Source organism: Rhineura floridana, chromosome 3, assembly GCF_030035675.1.
Source record: "Rhineura floridana isolate rRhiFlo1 chromosome 3, rRhiFlo1.hap2, whole genome shotgun sequence".
Lineage (NCBI taxonomy): Eukaryota > Metazoa > Chordata > Lepidosauria > Squamata > Rhineuridae > Rhineura > Rhineura floridana.
The window spans coordinates 16637668-16657094 of record NC_084482.1 but is presented as its reverse complement, the minus strand read 5'-3'; the positions used below and the strand labels follow the sequence as shown (position 1 = coordinate 16657094).

The 19427-nt window shown below is 45.7% G+C and overlaps 1 protein-coding gene across 1 annotated transcript in view; it reads left to right on the top strand.

Annotated features, from left to right (window-relative positions):
* The first annotated feature begins 11836 nt into the window (after window positions 1-11836).
* The window catches only part of NDUFA4L2 (NDUFA4 mitochondrial complex associated like 2), a 50648-nt gene continuing 43057 nt past the window's right edge, over window positions 11837-19427 (top strand). Inside the window, exon 1 of the mRNA XM_061621711.1 lies at window positions 11837-12336. Within this exon, the coding sequence (XP_061477695.1) occupies window positions 12235-12336 (102 nt within the window). The 5' untranslated portion in view covers window positions 11837-12234. The remainder of the gene's footprint in view (window positions 12337-19427) is intronic.

Below are 19427 nucleotides of genomic sequence, written 5' to 3'. Positions count from 1 at the left end.
GTCCGTCTTACAAGTGCTGGAAGCAAAAATAGGGGCTTTATCTGACCAAATTAATGGCATTACTAAGACAGCTAATACAGCCTTGAACCTCGGTCTGGACAACAAGTCCAAAATGCTATTGCTAAGGATGGCGACAGAATATCTAGAACTAAAAATAGAAGAATACTCTGACGAAGAGAGTTGCAGAATTTTCGTATCCGAGGGATCCCTGAACAGGAAGGGTGGTCGATGCCCCCCTACTTTTGACAGAATGGTTAAATAACTTGCAACTAGGGTTCCCAGTGTCAATCACTGATATACCACGTAGGATCCCAGGTCCGGGTTCAGAGCCCTGCAACTCTGTTGTTTGTTTTGAACATTATCGTATGAAGGAAAAGACCTTTAAGGCACTGCACAATTTATGTGAGTTAAAATACGGAGAACAAACACTGGAAGTCTTTTAGGACATAAGTCCTGAAACCCTGTGTTGATGCAGAGCTTTTGTCCTGTTCACAGCAATCTTGAAAAAGGCGGGAATTGCCAGCTGATGGGGATTCCCTTTCAAGTTAGTGGTCCAATATAATGGCAAATTCCTCAGTGCTGGAGATGAGCAACAATCTAAGAACCTGCTGCGTGAGTTGAAATTGGCACCAATGGAAGGAATGGATGATGAGTGGGGGAGGTGCTCCCCCAGACACAGCTCAGAGCAACCATGGGCCATGAACCAAAAGAAGGGAAATAAAAGGAAACTCTGTCCTACCGCAACACTATGAATACCGGTACTTATTGGGACCTTGCTATTTTACTTCAATTATCAACCAATCTACGTGAATCAACAGTTATACTTTAGTGATCTGCAGTTCCCATGGGAGGAAAATGGACGTCTCTGCTCATAATCAGTGCAGACCCCCATTACCCCGATTGATCTGAGGCACCATATTATATGGTTTCAAGCCCTGCCTGTGGGCAGTTGGCTTCAGTCCAGGCTTCAGTTGCAGACTGTTACTGTTATCTTTCCAGGTTGTTATGTCATGTCATAGATCATCACACCATGCACAACCCTCCAATCCACTTTTACACAGGGCAGAGGATGATGCTCTCATGATGGATGGAAAAGTGTCAGAGGATGTCCTGTATTCGAGTCATTTCACTCAATGTGAGAGAGGACTAGGTTCAGCGGTTAAAAGGGCATGAGTGGAAGCGGCTTGGAAAAGAGAACATCCAGACATCATATTTTTACAATAAATGCACCAAAATAAAAATCCTAAATTCCACTTGTAAAATGTTCCTGGCTGGGGGGGACAATATTGTGCTCAGGGCTCCTCTATCTTCTCTAAGACATGTTCATTCATTGTTGAAGACCACATAGCTGACCCAGTGGGAAGGTTTGTTTTTGCAAAAGGTTCATTGGGATCTCAGAAATTAATTCCAGGTTGCATTTATGCACCTAATGTGGGGCAACACAATTTTCTCAGCTTAATATTAACTATTCTCCAACACTTTTGTGAAGGCAAAACTATAATAGGAGGCAGTCTTAATCTGTGCCTCAACGATGCATTTGATAGACCTTCTAACTGAGCTTTCCCAGCCCTGGGGGGGGGGGGGGATGAAGGATCTCATATATAGACATGGCTTGCTGGATACTCCAGATATTTCTATGCAAACACTATGGGATGGGATGAAACCAGGTATCAGAGGTCACTGCATCAGAGAGACATGCAAGCGAAAGACAGAACAGGAGGCTACCACCAAAACAATACTGCTAGAAATTGCTTCTTTACAGTGGTTGTACCAAAATATTGGTTCAACACATACTTATAAGGCTTTAAACGCCAAATGAGCAGAGCTGCAGATATTAGAAACAGAGGCAATAAATGTAACTATAGCACATCTATGGAACAAATATTATGAATTCGGCAATAAGGCTTCTCAATTACTAGCATTGGCACTTAAAAAAAAGAAAATGGGGAACTATGTGACATCCCTAAAAGATGATAAGAGATCACGAGTTTATGATACCAAGACAATCAGCAATATCTTTGTAAAAATTTTCTCTGTTTTATACTCATCTGACAACCCCTCTCAACTTCCAGGTAAATTTGGAAGCGTTGTCTGATGCACAGAGATTTTCTAGATAATGAGATCACAGAGCAGGAGGTAGGAGAAGCAATTAAAAGGCTGAAACGAGGCAAAGCCCCAGGACCAGATGCCTTCACCAGGGACTTTTACATGGCATACAAAGATAATTTAACACCTGGGTTGACTAAACTATATAATGGGATACTCAAGGGGGAAACTATACCTGAACTTTGGAAATTTTCAAAAATGGTATTATTTCTTAAACCTGGGAAGGACTCAACTCAGGTTGGATCTTACAGGCCAATTGCATTAATTAATGTTGATGCAAAACAGCTATCAAGTATTATGTTTTCATCTTTACTGACAAGTATATCTCTCCAGACCAAACGGGCTTCATTCCCAATCGCAACATCTCAGATTCTATTTGGAGAGTTCTGAATGTCATTCACAAGGTCCGCCAATCCAGATCTTTGGCCACATTGATCTCCTTGGATGCATTCAAGGCCTTTGATAGAATTGAATGGGCTTTTTTAAAGGTGTAGAGAAAATGAACTTTGGAGAAAACGTTATGCATTTGATTAGCCAGATTTACTCAGAGTAGCTGGCAAAGACAGTGGTAAATGGGGCAGAATCAGCAGAGCTCACCTGGCTAGAGGCACTAAGCAGGGGTGCCCATTATCCCCTCTGCTTTTTGCCTTGGTGATGGAGGTGTTGGCCAAACAAATCAGGCATGATTCTGCTATTCAAGATATTCAGATCCGGGGGTGGGTGGGTTGAGCATAAATTGAATCTTTTCGTTTATGACATCCTGCTAATGGTTGCGAACCCTGGGGCAGCTGTCTCCCCCTTGAAACAAATCTTGCTGCAGTTCCACCAAGTGGCTGGACTGGAAATCAACCACACTAAATCAATGGTCCTTCCTATTAATTTGCCTTCTGCAGAACAGGACTGGATCTTTTTTGCATCTGGATATGTTCCTTGCTATGGTGGACTCAAATACTTTGGGGTCATTATTCCGAAAGCCTTACAACAGATTAGGAATAGGAACAGATTAGGAATAGCTGCTATTAAGATGTTTATTCTCCCAAAATTCCTTTATTTCCAGCCTTGACTGTACATATTCTCTACCCCTTTATACCTACCTTGTGGGCTGCTATAAACTTTCTTTGACAGCCAGCCCAATTCCAGTGAGTAAGAATTGCCAGAGAGAAAATACACATGGTTTGGTCTACCTTCACAGGCAATAGCTCGGGAACAACAGCAATTGAAGCCACGCTTCCCAGTGTGTGAATTCTCTTTTACTGCAAGAAACAAACCATCATGCAAACAACAAGGTGCATCATCATTGGATTGCTCATTTCTCAAACCTCTCTCTGTGGTTGATGCTTAACATATGTTTAATGACATCACTAGGGCCCACCCTGTGACATCACTAGGGCCCATCCCTGAAATCTCAGGGTTTGGTATGTTTCTGACCTGGCAACCCTATTTCTTTCCCACATGCGGAAGACTGCAAAGCAGAGGGTGAGGCTGCTTAGTTCTTTCCCCTCTTGCCATTTATTTCACTCAACATGTCTCTCACCCCCCACCCCACCCCCGCATCCCTCTTCAATGCTGCTTTGCTACCTGAGGTGGAGCGGAGGCAGATATGGTTGGCAGCTTCAGGTGAGGGCAACTTTGATAGGGAAAACACCATCTCCACAGCTCTTCCAATCTTTGCAGCCTGCCACAGCTCCATCTCATTAAATTTTAAAAATGGGAGGTGGTAAACCTAAATCTGAGACGCACCACTTCAGTCTATAAATGGGGTGCACATTATTAAATGTTCCTCCATACAACAACAACATCCAAATAGAAAAACAAATGTCTGAGAAAAGGGTTCTAGCTAGCGTTCTCCTTGACATGGCACATTGCTATGTACAGTATTCCAACCACTCCCACAGTCTGAGGTAGCACAACCCACACACAGGTTTACTAGCTAGGCCTGAGTAAGCCCTTCCTGCCTGGGTGGTCTCACCAGTGGAGCCGGGTCCATTAGAGCAAGTGGGGTGCTGCCCCACCCACCTCAACCTGCACTCACTTGCCTGCCTTTACTTACAACCAGCACTGTCAAACTTCCACCCCTTTAGTCTCAGTATTGCTCCTTGTAGAACTCAACAGGGAAGAGGTTGGGACAAGATTAGATTTGGTTGGCTTTTCTGTCATTTGCTCTGGCTCCACCTACTGTTAGCCTCCCGGCCTTCTACCCACCAGTCCTATTGGGCACCAGCCACCACTGGGTGAACCAACTCCCCCCATCTCAACTCTGGCACCAAAGCTAGAGAGAGAGAGTGGGGGGACATTGTTTTTGAGGGACGCAAGCAGAAATGGAAGCAAAGAGGAGTCCAGGTCTTGGGATTTTGATAGGGAAAACAAGCTGCCACTCAGAATTTAGGCATGAACCCAATGTGATGACCTTGCCTGGCATGGAGCCCACTTCTGTCCTCGGTTGGCACATGTCCACTTGTGATGTGCATCTAACAGATGATCTGGGGTGCACCCCAGTGATGGAAACAGGCACAGCACATGCTCCTGCTATGTTATCTGGGCTTCCTACCTGCTCCCCCTACTCCCATCCAACATCTCTCTCATCTCCTTGTAAATACCCATTAGGAGATATTATCCAACCGCTATGCAGAATATTAAAAAAACTAATTAGAGCTACGGTTAAAGCCAAACTGGGCCTCTGTTCCTTGCTCGTATAATAGTTTAAGAGCCCTCCTTTCAGGCACACATTCTGTCAATCTACAAATCTTTTGTTAAGAGTAAATGGATACAAATAGCTGTTTTCCATATGCACAGCAACATCTGTTACTGCCAGGAAAATTTGCATGGCTAAATGTAATTTGCATATTATGTCATTTATCAAAAAAGTAGGCGATGGGGAGGGAGAAGAAAGGAGATCAAATACTGATGAGACAAACAGAAGGAGAAAGGGATGGTGTCCCAAGAAGTAAGCAGGAAGTAACCTTTCCCCCCTTCCCTCTTTCTGTCTGTTTAGAGACGTTCTCTTTAATAGATTACAGTAATAACCAGATGCAACGGTTGAAGAAACAACAGGGGAAAAGTTTTGGGTGAACTCACACATGCATGTTCAATGCTGCTTGACTGCAAGCAATAACTTGCTTGCAATAACTTGCAGATGTGAATCACCCAGCAAAGATCATATCTCCTCACAAATGCAGTACTTTTTGGTGGAAGTGATTTGCACATTTGGCTATTAGCCAGAGGATGAAAACAAGCCACAATTGTCTAAATAGTAATTTACTCTATGATGTTCATGTAACTACTAGCTAAAGCAGGGGTGGGGGACCTGTGGCCCTCCATATGTTGGTAGACTACAGCTCCCATCAGCACCCACCAGTATGGTCAATGGTCAGGGGTAATGGGAGCTGGAATCCAACAATGTCTGGAGGGGCAGAGGGTCCTTATCCCTTTTGCCACTCCGCTAATCAAGGACCATTTCTCACTGACCCATAGCTGCTTAGGAACAGCTTTCCCATGCTGAAGCCCCATACGGCTATGGTATATGTGAGAATACATAACATGTATTGGGCTGATAATGGGAATGTTTGCCATCTGGTGGGGCAGCAATTGGCCAGGGGAGGAAAAGCCAGGCAATCAGCCCAGCCCAAACATTTAGTGCCCACGTCATGGGATTTTCATTATGGCAGGGGAAGTGGCTCTCACATGACAGTGGGCACAAGAGAAGTTAGGCTAGCGGTGGGGCAGAGGGGAAGAATCTAGCTCTCTGGGTGTTGCTGGACCACGAGTCCCATCATCTCTCCCTGAACACTGACCATTCTAGCTGGGACTGAAGGGGAATCCAACTACATCAGGAAGGCACCCAGACTCAGTGCTAATGGCCTAGATGGCTGGACATCAAAAGTGGTACATGTGCATGTGTGAATCAGCCCTGAACCTGGAACACACTGTATATATCACTGATAAGAGAACCTGGAGCTGCACATAACTGAAGTTCCTCCACGTTCCCACATTTATTTATTTATACTACTACTACTACTACTACTACTACTACTAATAATAATAATAATAATAATAATAATAATAATAATAATAATAATAATAATAATAGGAGGAGGAAGAGGAGCAGAATGCCCAGCATTATGACTGGAGTATTTCTGCATTTGTACAAATGCTCACAGAACAAAAGCACATACATTACAAGAACTAAAAAAGGAATTCAACCCACTGTTGTAGGATCCCTGTTAGAGTAGGAACATACTAACTCAGCCTTTCCCAACCAGTGTGCCTCCAGGTGTTGTTGGACCACAATTCCCATCTTTCCTGACCATTGGCAATGCTGGCTGAGGCTGATGGTGGATTGTGGTCCAACAACATCTGGAGGCACACTGGTTGGGAAAGGCTGCACTAACTGTTATGCGTCTCCAGTGCATCTTCCCCTCTGTTTTCTGAAAATGGGGGCACTTGACACTAGTTCAGCTCTGCTCCTTTTTACTCTTAAACCTGGTCAGCTCAAGTGCATTTTTTAAAATTCAGCTTCAGACAGATTTTGCAACTGATTGGTAGATCAACCCATTGCTCCTCCAGGTGTGGCCAATTAAAATGCTTTGCTGTAGGCTCAGAGATAGTGATTGGTCCAACACTTTGCTGTGGGCAGTCCTGAAATATCTGAAGTCAGCAGTAGGAAAGGGTGGTGTGTCAAGCCAAGGGCAGAGTTGATTCAAAACACAGACAGAAAAATAATTCTCGCTGCTTTTGAAGCGACTAGTGTGCCCACAGCCTAAGTGAAGGCTGGGCTACCCAACGTTATGAATAGCAGCCAGGTTTTGCTGCTACCCCACCGGTTTCCCCAAGTATAGCCCTTGAATTTTTGTAAACAGGGATGAAAGAAAAACATGTATTTATACAACCAGGCATTTTTTATACAATGACAAAGGAACCAGGTACCTTCAGGAACACCAGCGAGTGTCAGGGCTAAACCTGCTTTCTATGCACCCAGAATCCCAGTGTATGGAAGAAGAAGCTGGCTTGCACCCTCTTAACTATGTTCTCCTGGGTTAGATCCGATTTACTTTGCTCCATACAACATTCATTGAGAACTAAACCTGCTCTTCTCTGCAAAGCCCTGGTTCAGTTTCCATTTCTTAGTCACTCAGAAGTGTGACAAAACTCTGGGAGAATGGGACAGAATGGAATGTTGATGTAGGAAACTGGCTTTTATACATATGCTGTCAAATATTAAGCACTGTGGTGTTTCTTCAAAGTTCTTTTCTCTCTCTAAACAGCATCTTCTTGCATCTCTGCCCTTCTCCTCAAGCACCATTCTCTATCTGTTCATCCTATAGGTTCCACTCTGTAACTTCCTTCAATTTCCCTGCCTCTGGGTTCCATGTCTCTTTGCTTTACTATATCCTGGGATCTCTTTTCCAGACCTGTTTTCCACTGTGTAATTAAAAAAACCCCTCAGCTAAACTGACAGCTTTTCCTTCCCTCACAGAACCTGAATTGCAAATTCATTCCCTGAACATTCTGCGCCATCTCACTTGCTCAGTCAATCAGTGTCAGAGGCTTCATCACCACAAGCTCAACACAAGACTGAAAGATCATTGCACTTTTCACTATACATTAGAAACTGCATCATGATTTAGCTTCCCAACACATCCACAAGCTGAGTTAGGCTGAGTGGCAATGAGTTGCTCAAGGATATCTGGTGTGCTTCATGAATGAAAAGGGGATTTGATATGAGGCGCCTTTCATGTCTAAATTGAACAGTCTGGCCACTTCACCTGCCTTGCTGTGATCATTTGTGATGCTGTCCCCTGTAAGGCAGCGGGGGGGGGGGAGCCTTTTACACCTTTTCTTCCATGACTGCCAGTCTGGGTAGGCCAGTTGTGCCAGAGTCAAGTAGGCTGCCACCACACCCCTTATGCTTCCTCTAAACCCAGATGGGAGTGGCTTTTCAGGGATCTAAGGCCAATACTTACAAGGAGAAAAACAGAGACAGTATCCAGCTTACCTGTCCCTCCCTGGAGGCCAAAGTAGCTTGCTTTCCTCTGTTATACACAAACATAGAACAAACCATGTGACAGGCTGGAATAACCCTGGGAGTTTTGGCACAAATGGACCCAAGCCCCCAACAGCCAAAATTTATGAGGTTTATTTATGGACAATGGAAGAAGCAGGATGCTGCTTCAAGACAATAACAGAGGAAACTTTTAGGTCAAGTCTATCTCTCCTATTACAGTTATTTACAAACAGGCTTCTGGTCTGTAAGATCATAGATGTTAGTTGTGGGACTTTGAGGGACAAAAGGACTTTATGGTAACAATCCACATTCAAGAGTTTTGGCTCAGGTGGGTCTTGACTGACAGCTGGCATTCTCCAGCCAATCACAAGGCAGTCATGTATCCAGGAGAATATCCAGGGGCCTCAACAATCAAAGTGGCAATGGGCTGGAGATGGGCCATCCAGGTAGAAACAGGCTGGAGATGGGCAATCAAGGTGCAGAATAGCAGCCTTCCCTCAGCTCTTACACCTAACTCCTCCATTTTCAGACAATGGAGGACTGGGGAGATGGAGCAAATTTAAAGGGACAGGCTGGGGACAACAGAACTGTGCCACACCCCTTCTATACTTTGCTCCTATCCTAAGAGCCAGTGACACAACCCAGGATGAGCCAGGGATGGCTCATGACATTTTGGTGCCTACTGAAGTAAAGAAAAAAATCTAAGTGGCCCTCCACATGGTAGTAAAAACAAACAAAATAATTAACAATTTGATGCCCCAAAATCTTCTGTCCAAGGTGGGCTACCTTACTCTGCTTAATGTCAGGGCTGTCCTCACAGAAGTTGTAGCTCACCATGTTTTCTACCTGCTCCAATCAGAATCCAGGACATCATGATCCTGCCCCAGGACTGAATATCCTTGGGCAGTTGCTGAGAAGTCATGTAGCTGATGTCTGCTTGCCCTGGACCCTTTCACCCACAGCTTAAATCTTTTTGGGCCCAGCACTCCAAGCAGTGACAAATGGATGGATCTAGCAACCCTTTTAATATCCCACAATGCTCCTGACTTAGCATCACTCTGGGGCATTGAGGGAAATTTAGAGGATAGCTAGACACAACTGTTCAGTGTTGCATGGAGTGGTGCCATCATAACCAGCTGAGCCCACCATGGCCCACTGATATGTGAGGGGCTTTACCAGAGGATAGTGAGGAGAGTGCTGTTGCACTCAGGTTCTTCTTGCAGGCTTCCCATAGGCATCTGGTTGGCCACTGTGAGAACAGGATGCTGGACTAGATGGCCCACTGTCCTGATCCAGCAGGGCTCTACTTATGCTCTTACTTTGCCCAGGGCCCCCTCAAGCCTGGAGCCAGCCCTTTTCTGTCCCACCTTACTCCAACCAAAGGATTTCACTGCATATCCAGATCTGACAGCAAAGCATAAATCCCCATGTTCTAACCGGCAGATTTGTACTTGAGGAGTAATCTCGAGGTTCCTCTTTCCCCATTCCTTCTCTCTCTGCAACCCTCAACCTAAAACACCCACACATTGCTCTGGCCCAGCCTTCCCCAACCTGGTGTTTTGGACTACAACTTCCATCATCCCTGTCCATTGGCCTTTCTGGCTGGGGCTGATGGGAGTCCAATGTCATCTGGAGAGCACCAGGCTGGTGATGGCTGCACTCTAGGTTTTGTGAGAGCAAGAAATAAGACTGGACATCCTGCTTTTTCATCCCATCTCATTACATTTCATAGCCCATGTCCCATCCCTTGCACAAGTTGCCCTCATTTTCCCCTGCTCTAGCTCCTAGATTTTGCAGTCTCTACTAGCAACAGCAAGCCGGCTGTTAATGAAGGAAAGGTTTGTTTCCATCCAAGCAGTCAGGTGGAGGATATATATATATATATATACTTATATATGCGATGCAGGTTGATGGCTCCATTAGTTATAAATGTCACCCCCGCCTGATGTGAAGTGTAGGGACCCAGCAGCAAACATACCTGTGTTTTGTTTGTATGAAAAATAAATTGATTGCAGGCTGGCATATGGTGGAGAGACGTGCATTTTGTCGGCCTTGGCAAATATCCCTGGCTCAGCCCTGCACAGGTTGTGGAGAAGCAGTCATGGAAATTGTGCGTATCTCAAAGGCCGTGCAAGAGGAGCCATCCTCACAACTGAGCCTTCCACTGCTATGAAGATGGGGCAACAATCTGAGCTACATGTAACATTTACTCATGCCGAGACAAGCAATGTAACATGTAGTTCAACTGTTAAGTGGAGAGGTGTACATCCATCTCCCAGGAAAGTGCTTTCTCTTCCTTTTCTTTTCTTTTACAGCTTTTGTTATTTTAAAAAAGCAAATAAACAAGGAAATTAATTGCAAGATAATGACATTTTGAGTGCCCTGTCAACAACGTGGATAGGATTTGACAGGCTGTGGTTTCCTAGTGCACACAGTGATCGCATCTTCCAAATGCCTCCATCCTGTTTAGGACCAATTCACACGTTAAAGTTTTTAGACACAGGATGAACCTTGTGAGTAATTCACATGAGCTCCAAGCCTCCACCTTCTTTCTAGGCTTGTGGCTCGAGGCTTCCTTGGGCTCAGAGCAACCACAGCCTAATGGGATCATGGAGGGCATTTACTAGCTTCCTCAAGATTGCTTGGTCTTGCATCTCAGGAGTATATATTTCAGTATATCTCAGGAGGACTGCCATAACCAGCTCCTAGGATGCTGGGATACCTTTGTAAACCCTAGTTGAGTTGTTTCCCTTCCTGCTGTAGCTGGAGGCATCAACCAGTTTTCTCAGTGGTTTACTGGATTAACAGCCAGTGCTCACTAGGGTTGCCAGATTGTTGCCTGCTCCTCTCCTGTGCTTTTCACAGCAGCTTGAGATGCAGGTGTTTGCAAAGAATCATGCTTGCAATTTTTTTTGCTGCTGTTGGGCATGGGAGCATGACAAGCTGCTTTTTCTTCTGGTCATTTGACAATCTCAGTGCTAACAGTTGGCAAAGTGGGCCTCTTGCAGAGGCCCCAGAGAAGGTGAGGGCCCTCAAGCTTGTCGCAAGGGGATTTATTTTTTTACTGCTCTCACAGCTAGTCCCTGCTCTACACACACTTTCTTTTGTTATTCACCAGTGTCTAATATTACTTGGCAAAGCGTTTCATAATCTACGGCAGTGTCTATGTCAGAAGTTGGTCTTGAACCCAAGTTCCATTAGTCTAAACAAGCTTCGCTAGTCCAGCTTTCCCCAACCAGGTGCCCTCCAGATGCTTTGGACTAGCTCCCAACAGCTCAGGACAGCATTACTAACAGTCAGGGATGATGTGTTATAGTAAAAAGAAAAGATCTAGAGGGCACCAGATTGGGGAAGGCTACTCTAGACTAACTCCACTCTTCCCTCAGGTTTCCTTCTGCAATCCCCACTCTTTCCCTTGGTTCCCCATATGCCACACCTTCCCTCCTCCTATCTCTCTGGACCTGGAGCCCAGTTTTACCCTGCCCCAGCTCCCTCACAGAGCACCCCTCCCCCAGAGAGGTTCATGAGTCTTTTCACTGCTCCACGGCCGGCAGAAAAGCAACAGGTGAAACATCGTCCTGTCATCAAGTTCCATGCTTGCAGGGATGGGGAGCGTCACCTGCTGAATTTCTGCCCGCATTAATTAAAAGCATTGACCCTTTTCTTATAACGACTCTCCCCTCTTTCCTCTAGTTCCTCCTCCCTGACACAAATCCTAATCATTGGGGGCGGGTGCCTCCTCATCCACAAGGACACTCTCTTGTTCAGAGTTTTTCGGTTTTAAGAAAGATCTCTCTTTTTCTCTGGGGGGGGGGGAGACTTGGCAACATCTTGTAGCCTCACTGAACAGACATTCACGCCCCACAAGCACACCCAGCTCAATGGACCAAACTTTTCTCTCTTCCTCCCCCCCCCTAACTATTTGATGTCCCAAAACTCCGATCCAGTGGTCCCGGAGCCTCCCTCCCTCTGTCCAGTCCGCACCCCAAGATGAGAAGAAGGAGGAGGAAGAGAAGCCCCCCTTTCCCTTGGGTCCTGGAGGCGGGGGCAGATGCATCTGGGACGAGCTGGGCTGGCCAAGCGGCAGCTGGGCTGTCTGTTGCAGCCGCCGGAGCCGAGGTGAGGAGATGGGAGTCAACGAAGCCAGCGCAACTCCTCAACACAGCCCCGGAACGAAGGGCGCCCCACGTACGGGCTTGCTGTTCCGGGAGATCAAGAGGCGTCCATCAGTAAGTCATCTCTTCCCCTCCCCTTCACAACCCTTGAACTCCTCTTCCTAAGATTAGTGACCCTGAATCCTACTCCTCACCTACTTTTCTAGGTAGCCCCAAACCTTCAATGCATGCATACTCCGACCCATAACCCAAACCCTCCTTCCCTTCTCTCCCACTCACCCCACTGCCCAGAGGGAACTCCAGAGCTCCCTACTTAGTATTGCCACATTTTACTCTTTCTGACATCGCTGCTGCCTCAGTGTTAATAACTGCAGGCAGAAAGCCAACAGGTGCAGCTTCCCCCTAAATTAATAAGGAGATACAGCTTTCCTCTCTTTACTGTATCTCTATGGTTTGGAGGAAGAGAGAAGCTGCACCCTTCCCCCCCCCTTGCCCATGGCACACAAGGCACAGGAGCCTGACCTTAAAAGAAAAGTGGCAAACCACCTCTTCCCTTCCCCTGGTCTAAGGAATGAGATGTTCCAGGCCTCTTTCTTCCACTCTCCCATTCTCTACACTCCCCCAGAAAGTTAGCCATCAAGCTCCCACTCCTACCTTCCCCATGGGACGGGCCGTAGCTCAGTGGTAGAGCATCTGCCTTGCATGCAGAAGGGCCCAGATTCCATCCCTGCCATCTCCAGGTAGGCTGAGAGAGAGTCACTGTCGGGCAAGATAGACAATACTGAACTAGAGATGGACCAGTGGTCTGATCTTGGACAACAGAACTTCATATGTGCTCCTTCTTCTCCTATAACCACCCTCCCATAAAGACCCTAAAGACCCACATTCCCAATCCTAACTCTGTACATTCGAGAGGAGCATACAGTCCCTAACTGCTTCCTTCTAATTCCACCCAGGAGGAAACCTACCCACCCCCTCTGCCTGCAAGATTCCTATCAAAAACCCCTCCCCTCAGTGATGCAGTCAGGTAACTGGAGACCAGGTGTGAGGAGCCTGTGGCCCTCTAGAGGTAGCTGGACTCCCAAGAGCCACAGCCAGAATGGTCAACCGTCAAGGATGGGGGGGAGTTGTAGCCCTAACATCTGGAGGGCCCACAGGTTCCCCATGCCTGGTTTAGATTCTGGACTTAACAGCCTTGTGCCCTACAAGAGGGGTAGCCAATCTGGTACCCTCCAAATGTTGTTGAACTCCAGTTCCCATCAGCCCTAGCCAGTATGTTCAGGGATGATGGGAGTTGTAATCTAACAACATCTTTGGCAGGTGCACCACATTGGCTACCCTTGCCACACCCACTCACCTCTTGATGGTAATGTGTATTATTATCTTTCTGCGAAATGTGGTAAGCCTGCTGTCTTTTCCGGTCCTCCTGTTTATTCAGCTGAGTGGAGTCCTAGGCTTCTGCCTCAAAGTCCTGCCCTGATATCAGTCTCAGCCTACTCTTTCCTTTCCATCCCATGAATGGGATGAACCTAAATTCCAACATCTACCCATTGCACTCAGGGACAAAAAACTCCCTTAACCCTCAATTTCCTATTCTGCAGGGGTGAGTAGCCATACTCAGTGTTGGAGGGGACCTTGTGGCTCATCCTGTCTCCTGCCTTACTCCTTAAGTATCCCCTAACCTTCCCCTCGGAACAGGTGCTTTTGAACCTCTCTTGGACTATCTGTCTAGATGTATGAATGTTACTAGTGCTGGACAGAAAGTAAGGGTGCTTCCAAACTGTCCCTATTTTCGAGTAGAATTCAGTATCATATTGGTAAATTCAGGTTGCACAATTATAGTTAATTGGGAGGTCTCTTGTGCAACAGCCCCACTTCCCCCCAAAGACTGAACATTTACAATAAGGAAAGAGACAGGGAAATGCACTGAAAAATGTAGGATAACACTTGATAAGACCCTCTGTGGCGCAGAGTGGTAAGCGGCGGTAACGCAGCCCGTGGTCGGTAAAATGAGTACCCAGCATAGGGGGGTAAAGAAAGGCCAGGGAAGGAACTGGCAATCCCACCCCATATATATGGTCTGCCTAGTAAACGTCGCAAGACGTCACCCTAAGAGTCGGAAACGACTCGCACTATAAGTGCGGGGACACCTTTATCTTTTAAACACTTGCTTAACTTCCTCACAAACAAATCAGGATGAATGCTCCAAAACAGCCAACATTGTCCAGCCTCTCTGAAAACAAATCAGGAAGAATGGATGCACCCTAAGAGAACATTTTTTTTAATCAAATCATACATTTTAAAAATCAGATTGTACATTTTTAAATCAAATTGTACATAGCTACCAAGTGGATGGCTTTAAAAGAGGATTAGACAAATTCATAGAGGATAAGGCTATCAAGGGCTATCAGCCACGACAGCTATGCTCTTTCCCCATGGTCAGAGGTACCATACTTCTGAATACCAGTTGGTGGAAACCACAGGAGGGGAAAGTGCTCTTCAGCTGAGGACCTGCTTGCAGGCTTCCCACAGGCATCTGGTTGGCCACAGTGAGAGCAGGATGTCGGGCTAGATGGGCCACTGGCCGGATCCAGCAGGGCTCTTCTGATATTCTTATGCTAGCCAGTGCAGTTATTACACTATAGTATTATAGATACTGGAAATGCAAACAGTGATTTTAAGTGACATGTCTGAAAACAGCAGAAGGGAGAGGATTCAACAACAACCAGCTTATTTTATTCTTGAACCAATCCCAATGTTAGTATGTTTTCTGTACTTTTACCTAAATCCACCAAATGCTTAATTTCTAAAATGGTGGGAGGTGCTCAAGATCCAAGCCTTTTTGCTCTGGACATCTTATTCCTAAACCCAGCTATGTGGGAATTGGTGGTGTGGTTCCTCAGAGGGAAGAAAGGCTCTGTGCACATATGCAGAGGTGATTTTCACTTACATCATTACTTCCACTGTGCCATGGCAAGGCTGTGGGCTTTAAAACAGCTTTCTAGGGTCCCTAGCAGCCTTGCAACAAACTGCTCTGAATCCATCTTTCTAAAATTGCCTATTCTATCTTCTTTTCCAAATTCAAGATTAAAATTTTTTTTAAAGGAAGGAAACAAGCAGTGTATTTTAGAAATATTTGCTGTAGTTAAATGCTTTAATAGATACGTCTTAATAACTAGACCAACAGCTGGTATAGCACAGTGGGGAGGAGAGCCTGGCTGGGAGTCCAGAGTCTGTGAGTTCAAATCCCCGCTCGTGCCTCCTGGGTGTCAAGGGCCAGCTAAAGATCACCCCCACAGTGAGTGGCTCAGGGGTTACGTGCCCTGCCACCTGTGCAGCTGTGGGCAAGCTGCAGAGTCCCAAGGAGCCCAGTTGCCCCCCAGCTGGCAGTTGCGGACAAGGAAGGGGCTGGCTTGTGCAGCTGTGGCAAGCTGGGGAGGACTAGCCTCAGAGGGGGGCAATGGTAAAACCCCTCTGAATACTGCTTACCATGAAAGCCCTATTCATATGGTCACCATAAGTCAGGATTGACTTGAAGGCAGTCCATTTGTTGGACTACTACCTGGGAGACCAGGGTTCGAATCCCTACACAGCCATGAAGCTCACTGGCTGACCTTGGGCCAGTCACTGCCTCTCAGCACTGCCTTCCACCATGAGTCGGAATCGACTTGAAGGCAGTCCATTTCCATTTTCAACTAGACCAATGTTCTCAACACAGGTCAAAAAGTAAAAAACGGATGTGTGCCTAGGACACAGGCCTGTTGCATGATAGAATAAAGAATCACAGAGTGTGAAGATACCTTGGGAGGGTCATTCAGTCCAACCTTTTGCTCCAGGAACTGTAATGCAGGATATAACTACCGCATTCCTGACAGATGGCTACCCATCCTCTACTTGAATACCTCCAGAGAAGGAGAGCCCGAACCACCTCCTGAGGGAGCCTGCTGCACTGTCAAATAACTCTTACTGTTAGTTTCTCCTAAAATCTGCGTCCATACAATATCCACCCATTGGTTCTAGTCCTGGCCCCTAGAGCAAATATGCTCCATCTTCTGTGTGATGACAGCTCATCAGATATTTGAAGACAGCAACCATGACTCCCTTTAACCTACTCTTCACTAGGCTAAACATACCCAGCTCTTTCAACCATTCCTCACAGGACTTGATTTCCACACTCCTTGTCATCCTGTTGCCCTCCTCTGCCCAGACTCCAGTCGGTCAATGCCCTTCGTAAAATGTAGTGCCCAGAATTGGAACACAGTGCTTTCAGAAGATGCAGCCTGACCAGTACTCACTCAGTGGGTAGAACAAGTGAGTTAGCATGAAGTATAGGTGCTGCTGAGAAATAATTATATGTGTCACAGTCTTCTGAAAAGCAAGGGGAAGCATGCAACACACACACACACACACCAGACCTTTCTGTTTCTCCCTGTAGACTCTATGTTATCCAAGAGGGAATCACTTCCTCTCTTAACCCTTTCCTCTCCATTGTCTAAGGCAGAGATTCTCAAATCAGTAGTCATCCCTGAGCTTCATTCAGAAAGTTTACAGAACCATTGAGAATATATGTACTGGGACTCTGTACTTGATTGATTGACTGATTGATTTCTGATGGGGAGAAACCAAAGCTGCTTTGAGCTGGGCTGGATTATCACTAACAAAACTCAAATTTAGGGCCTGTTTTTTCATAATGCAGTGCTGGGTTTGGCAACTGGGGGGGGGAACTGTTATTAAAATTGTGAGATATATGTGTGTTTTAACTTGTGAAACAATAACAACGAAAAGTTGATTAAGTGGAACATTGCGACTCCAGGCAATTTTCAAGTGGTCCCCAGGAGGGGAAGGGAGAGCATGGGAACTTAATTCTGTACCCTAAAATTGCATGCTCCTCATCCAAAGTGGAAACCTTCCTATAGCTGAACTAAATGGAAGCCTCCTGCTTCACCTGCTATCACTCCTCCTCCTATATTGTCCCTCTGTAACTGTCTCTTAGACATACAGGAAGGGTTGCACAAGGGAAGGAGGCTGTGCAAGCAACTTTTTTTGTCTTAATACCCTTTTCCAAAGAATGAGCTCTCAAAAGTAGGGAGGCATGGTCTTTGGGGCCACCTTCTTCAGTACAAGTCCCTGCTAGAGATGTGAAGACCCGGGGGGGAGGAAAAAGGGGGGGAAACATTTTTTCCAGGGTTTTTTTTCTGGGCTGCCACATCTCTAGTCCCTAACTGCTCCACCCCACCCCCATTATTTCTGTTTGCTGTTGGAGTATGATCAGTCGTTCTACTCCTTTAATTGCAATTTGGTGAGATTCAAAGACTGCTTCTTTGTCTTTCTCTTTCTCAAAAAAATATTTATTTGATGACCCAAGCTTTAGAGCTTTTCTCTCCCTCTACCCATATAGACAAGCTTATGCATATTTAAAGCTCAGTAGTTTGTTCCCTAACCCTAGATGTCCGTGGCTGGCTTGCACACAATTGGCAAGAGGGTGGATTTGATGTGTTGTTATTTACCTTGTTATAACTGATGCCTCTAAGGGATTTTTCTACACTCTAGGAATAAATCAACACACAGCAGGTTTCAACTCTCCCCCTCTCCTCTCACATTCGAATGCCAGCTTAAAGTCCCCCCATCATCCTTTGTGATCTGACTCTTCCCCCTACTTCAGGATTTAAGTGACAGACTGGAAAACCTACAATCTACCCCTACCCCCACCTTTTATCCCATCTCCCCAAAGCCATTGTCTCGCTTTCCATCAAAAATTCATGACAGGGATTTTGTTTACAAATATGAATAGACCCTGATAAATTATATATGCCCGTGAGGCCTTGATATAAATACAATTTCCCCTCTCACAGGCTACAGGAGGGGAGAGAGAGATGGACTTGTTTGAGCTGGCTTCTCTCTCTCTCTCCTCTCTCTCACTCTCACTCTCTCTCTTACACACACACACACACACACACATTCAGGTGGGGGGTGGGGGGAAGACAGCACTGCTTTTTCATTCCATACAGGCAAGGATGTTTAAATACCAAAAAACCAGATTTTCTCTTGAAGGATACTGATTTTCACTTTTTATAGGACGGCATTTTGTCACACCTGACCAATTTTATTCAAATGTTGACAGCAATGGACAATCTAACCAACCTCCTGGAGACTATCTAATCCTCAGATCATCCACATTGCCCCTCCCCCACAGCTGTAGACCCAGAACCATTCACCAGTCAGCATCCTGAGGGTCAGTTGATACACATTCGGCTGAATGAAGTGGTAAAGCTTTTCTGGACTTATACCACTTTAGATGGCAAGTGAGGGGAAAGGAAAAAGCACATTTGAATGCTCCTTCATATTTTTAAAAAACCTTCCTTCTGCACATTGAAAACCAGCATGTCAGGGAGGGGAGTTCAGAGATAGCCTTCTCCCTGACATGCTATTTTTCTATGGTAGGGAAGCTCCCCCCCCCCCCCAGTAAGCATCCAAACATACAACCAGAAACGCACTAAGCAAGATTTACAGAAGGCATTACCTCTTTGCCCCTTCTTGTAATTAACAGAATTGGCTTCATAGCCACAGCTCTTTGTCCCTTTCCCATAAGTAACAGAAACAGCCTAAATTATGCAAAATAAATGCATATATGTATATTTGCTTACTTTACATAAAATGTAAGTTGCAAAATTCAGTTTTGTGTGGTGCAGAAATGGAGTTTGTTTGTTTGTTTGTTTATCAGCCTCCAAGTACACATAGTATTCTCTAACTGTACTTCAGTCCAGCAGGCATCCTTAACACGGCCTCATCCTGGAACAATCTTAACACAGCCATGCCATCCCGCCATCCCCATGGCAGCTTCAGAAAAGAACAGCCATCCCCCTAGCAACTTACAGCCAAGTTAGTGATGTAACATTCTATCCCCACAGAATGATAGTGAGGGGTGGCCACTGACATATCACCAAAAAAGAGAAGAGTTGCCTCGCCAATAAATGAGGATGTGGCAATTTGCATAAAATATGCATATGCTAATTTATATGGCCAGATGCAAATTTAGAAATAACAGCTATAACTGAAGTAGAAATACACTACTTCTCACCAGGCTATGACCAAGCCCCATCTGCGCTATACATTTAAAGCAGTATACCATATCACTTTAAACAATCATGGCTTCTCCCAAAGAATCCTGGAAACTGCAGTTTGTGAAAGGGTGCTGAAAGTTGATA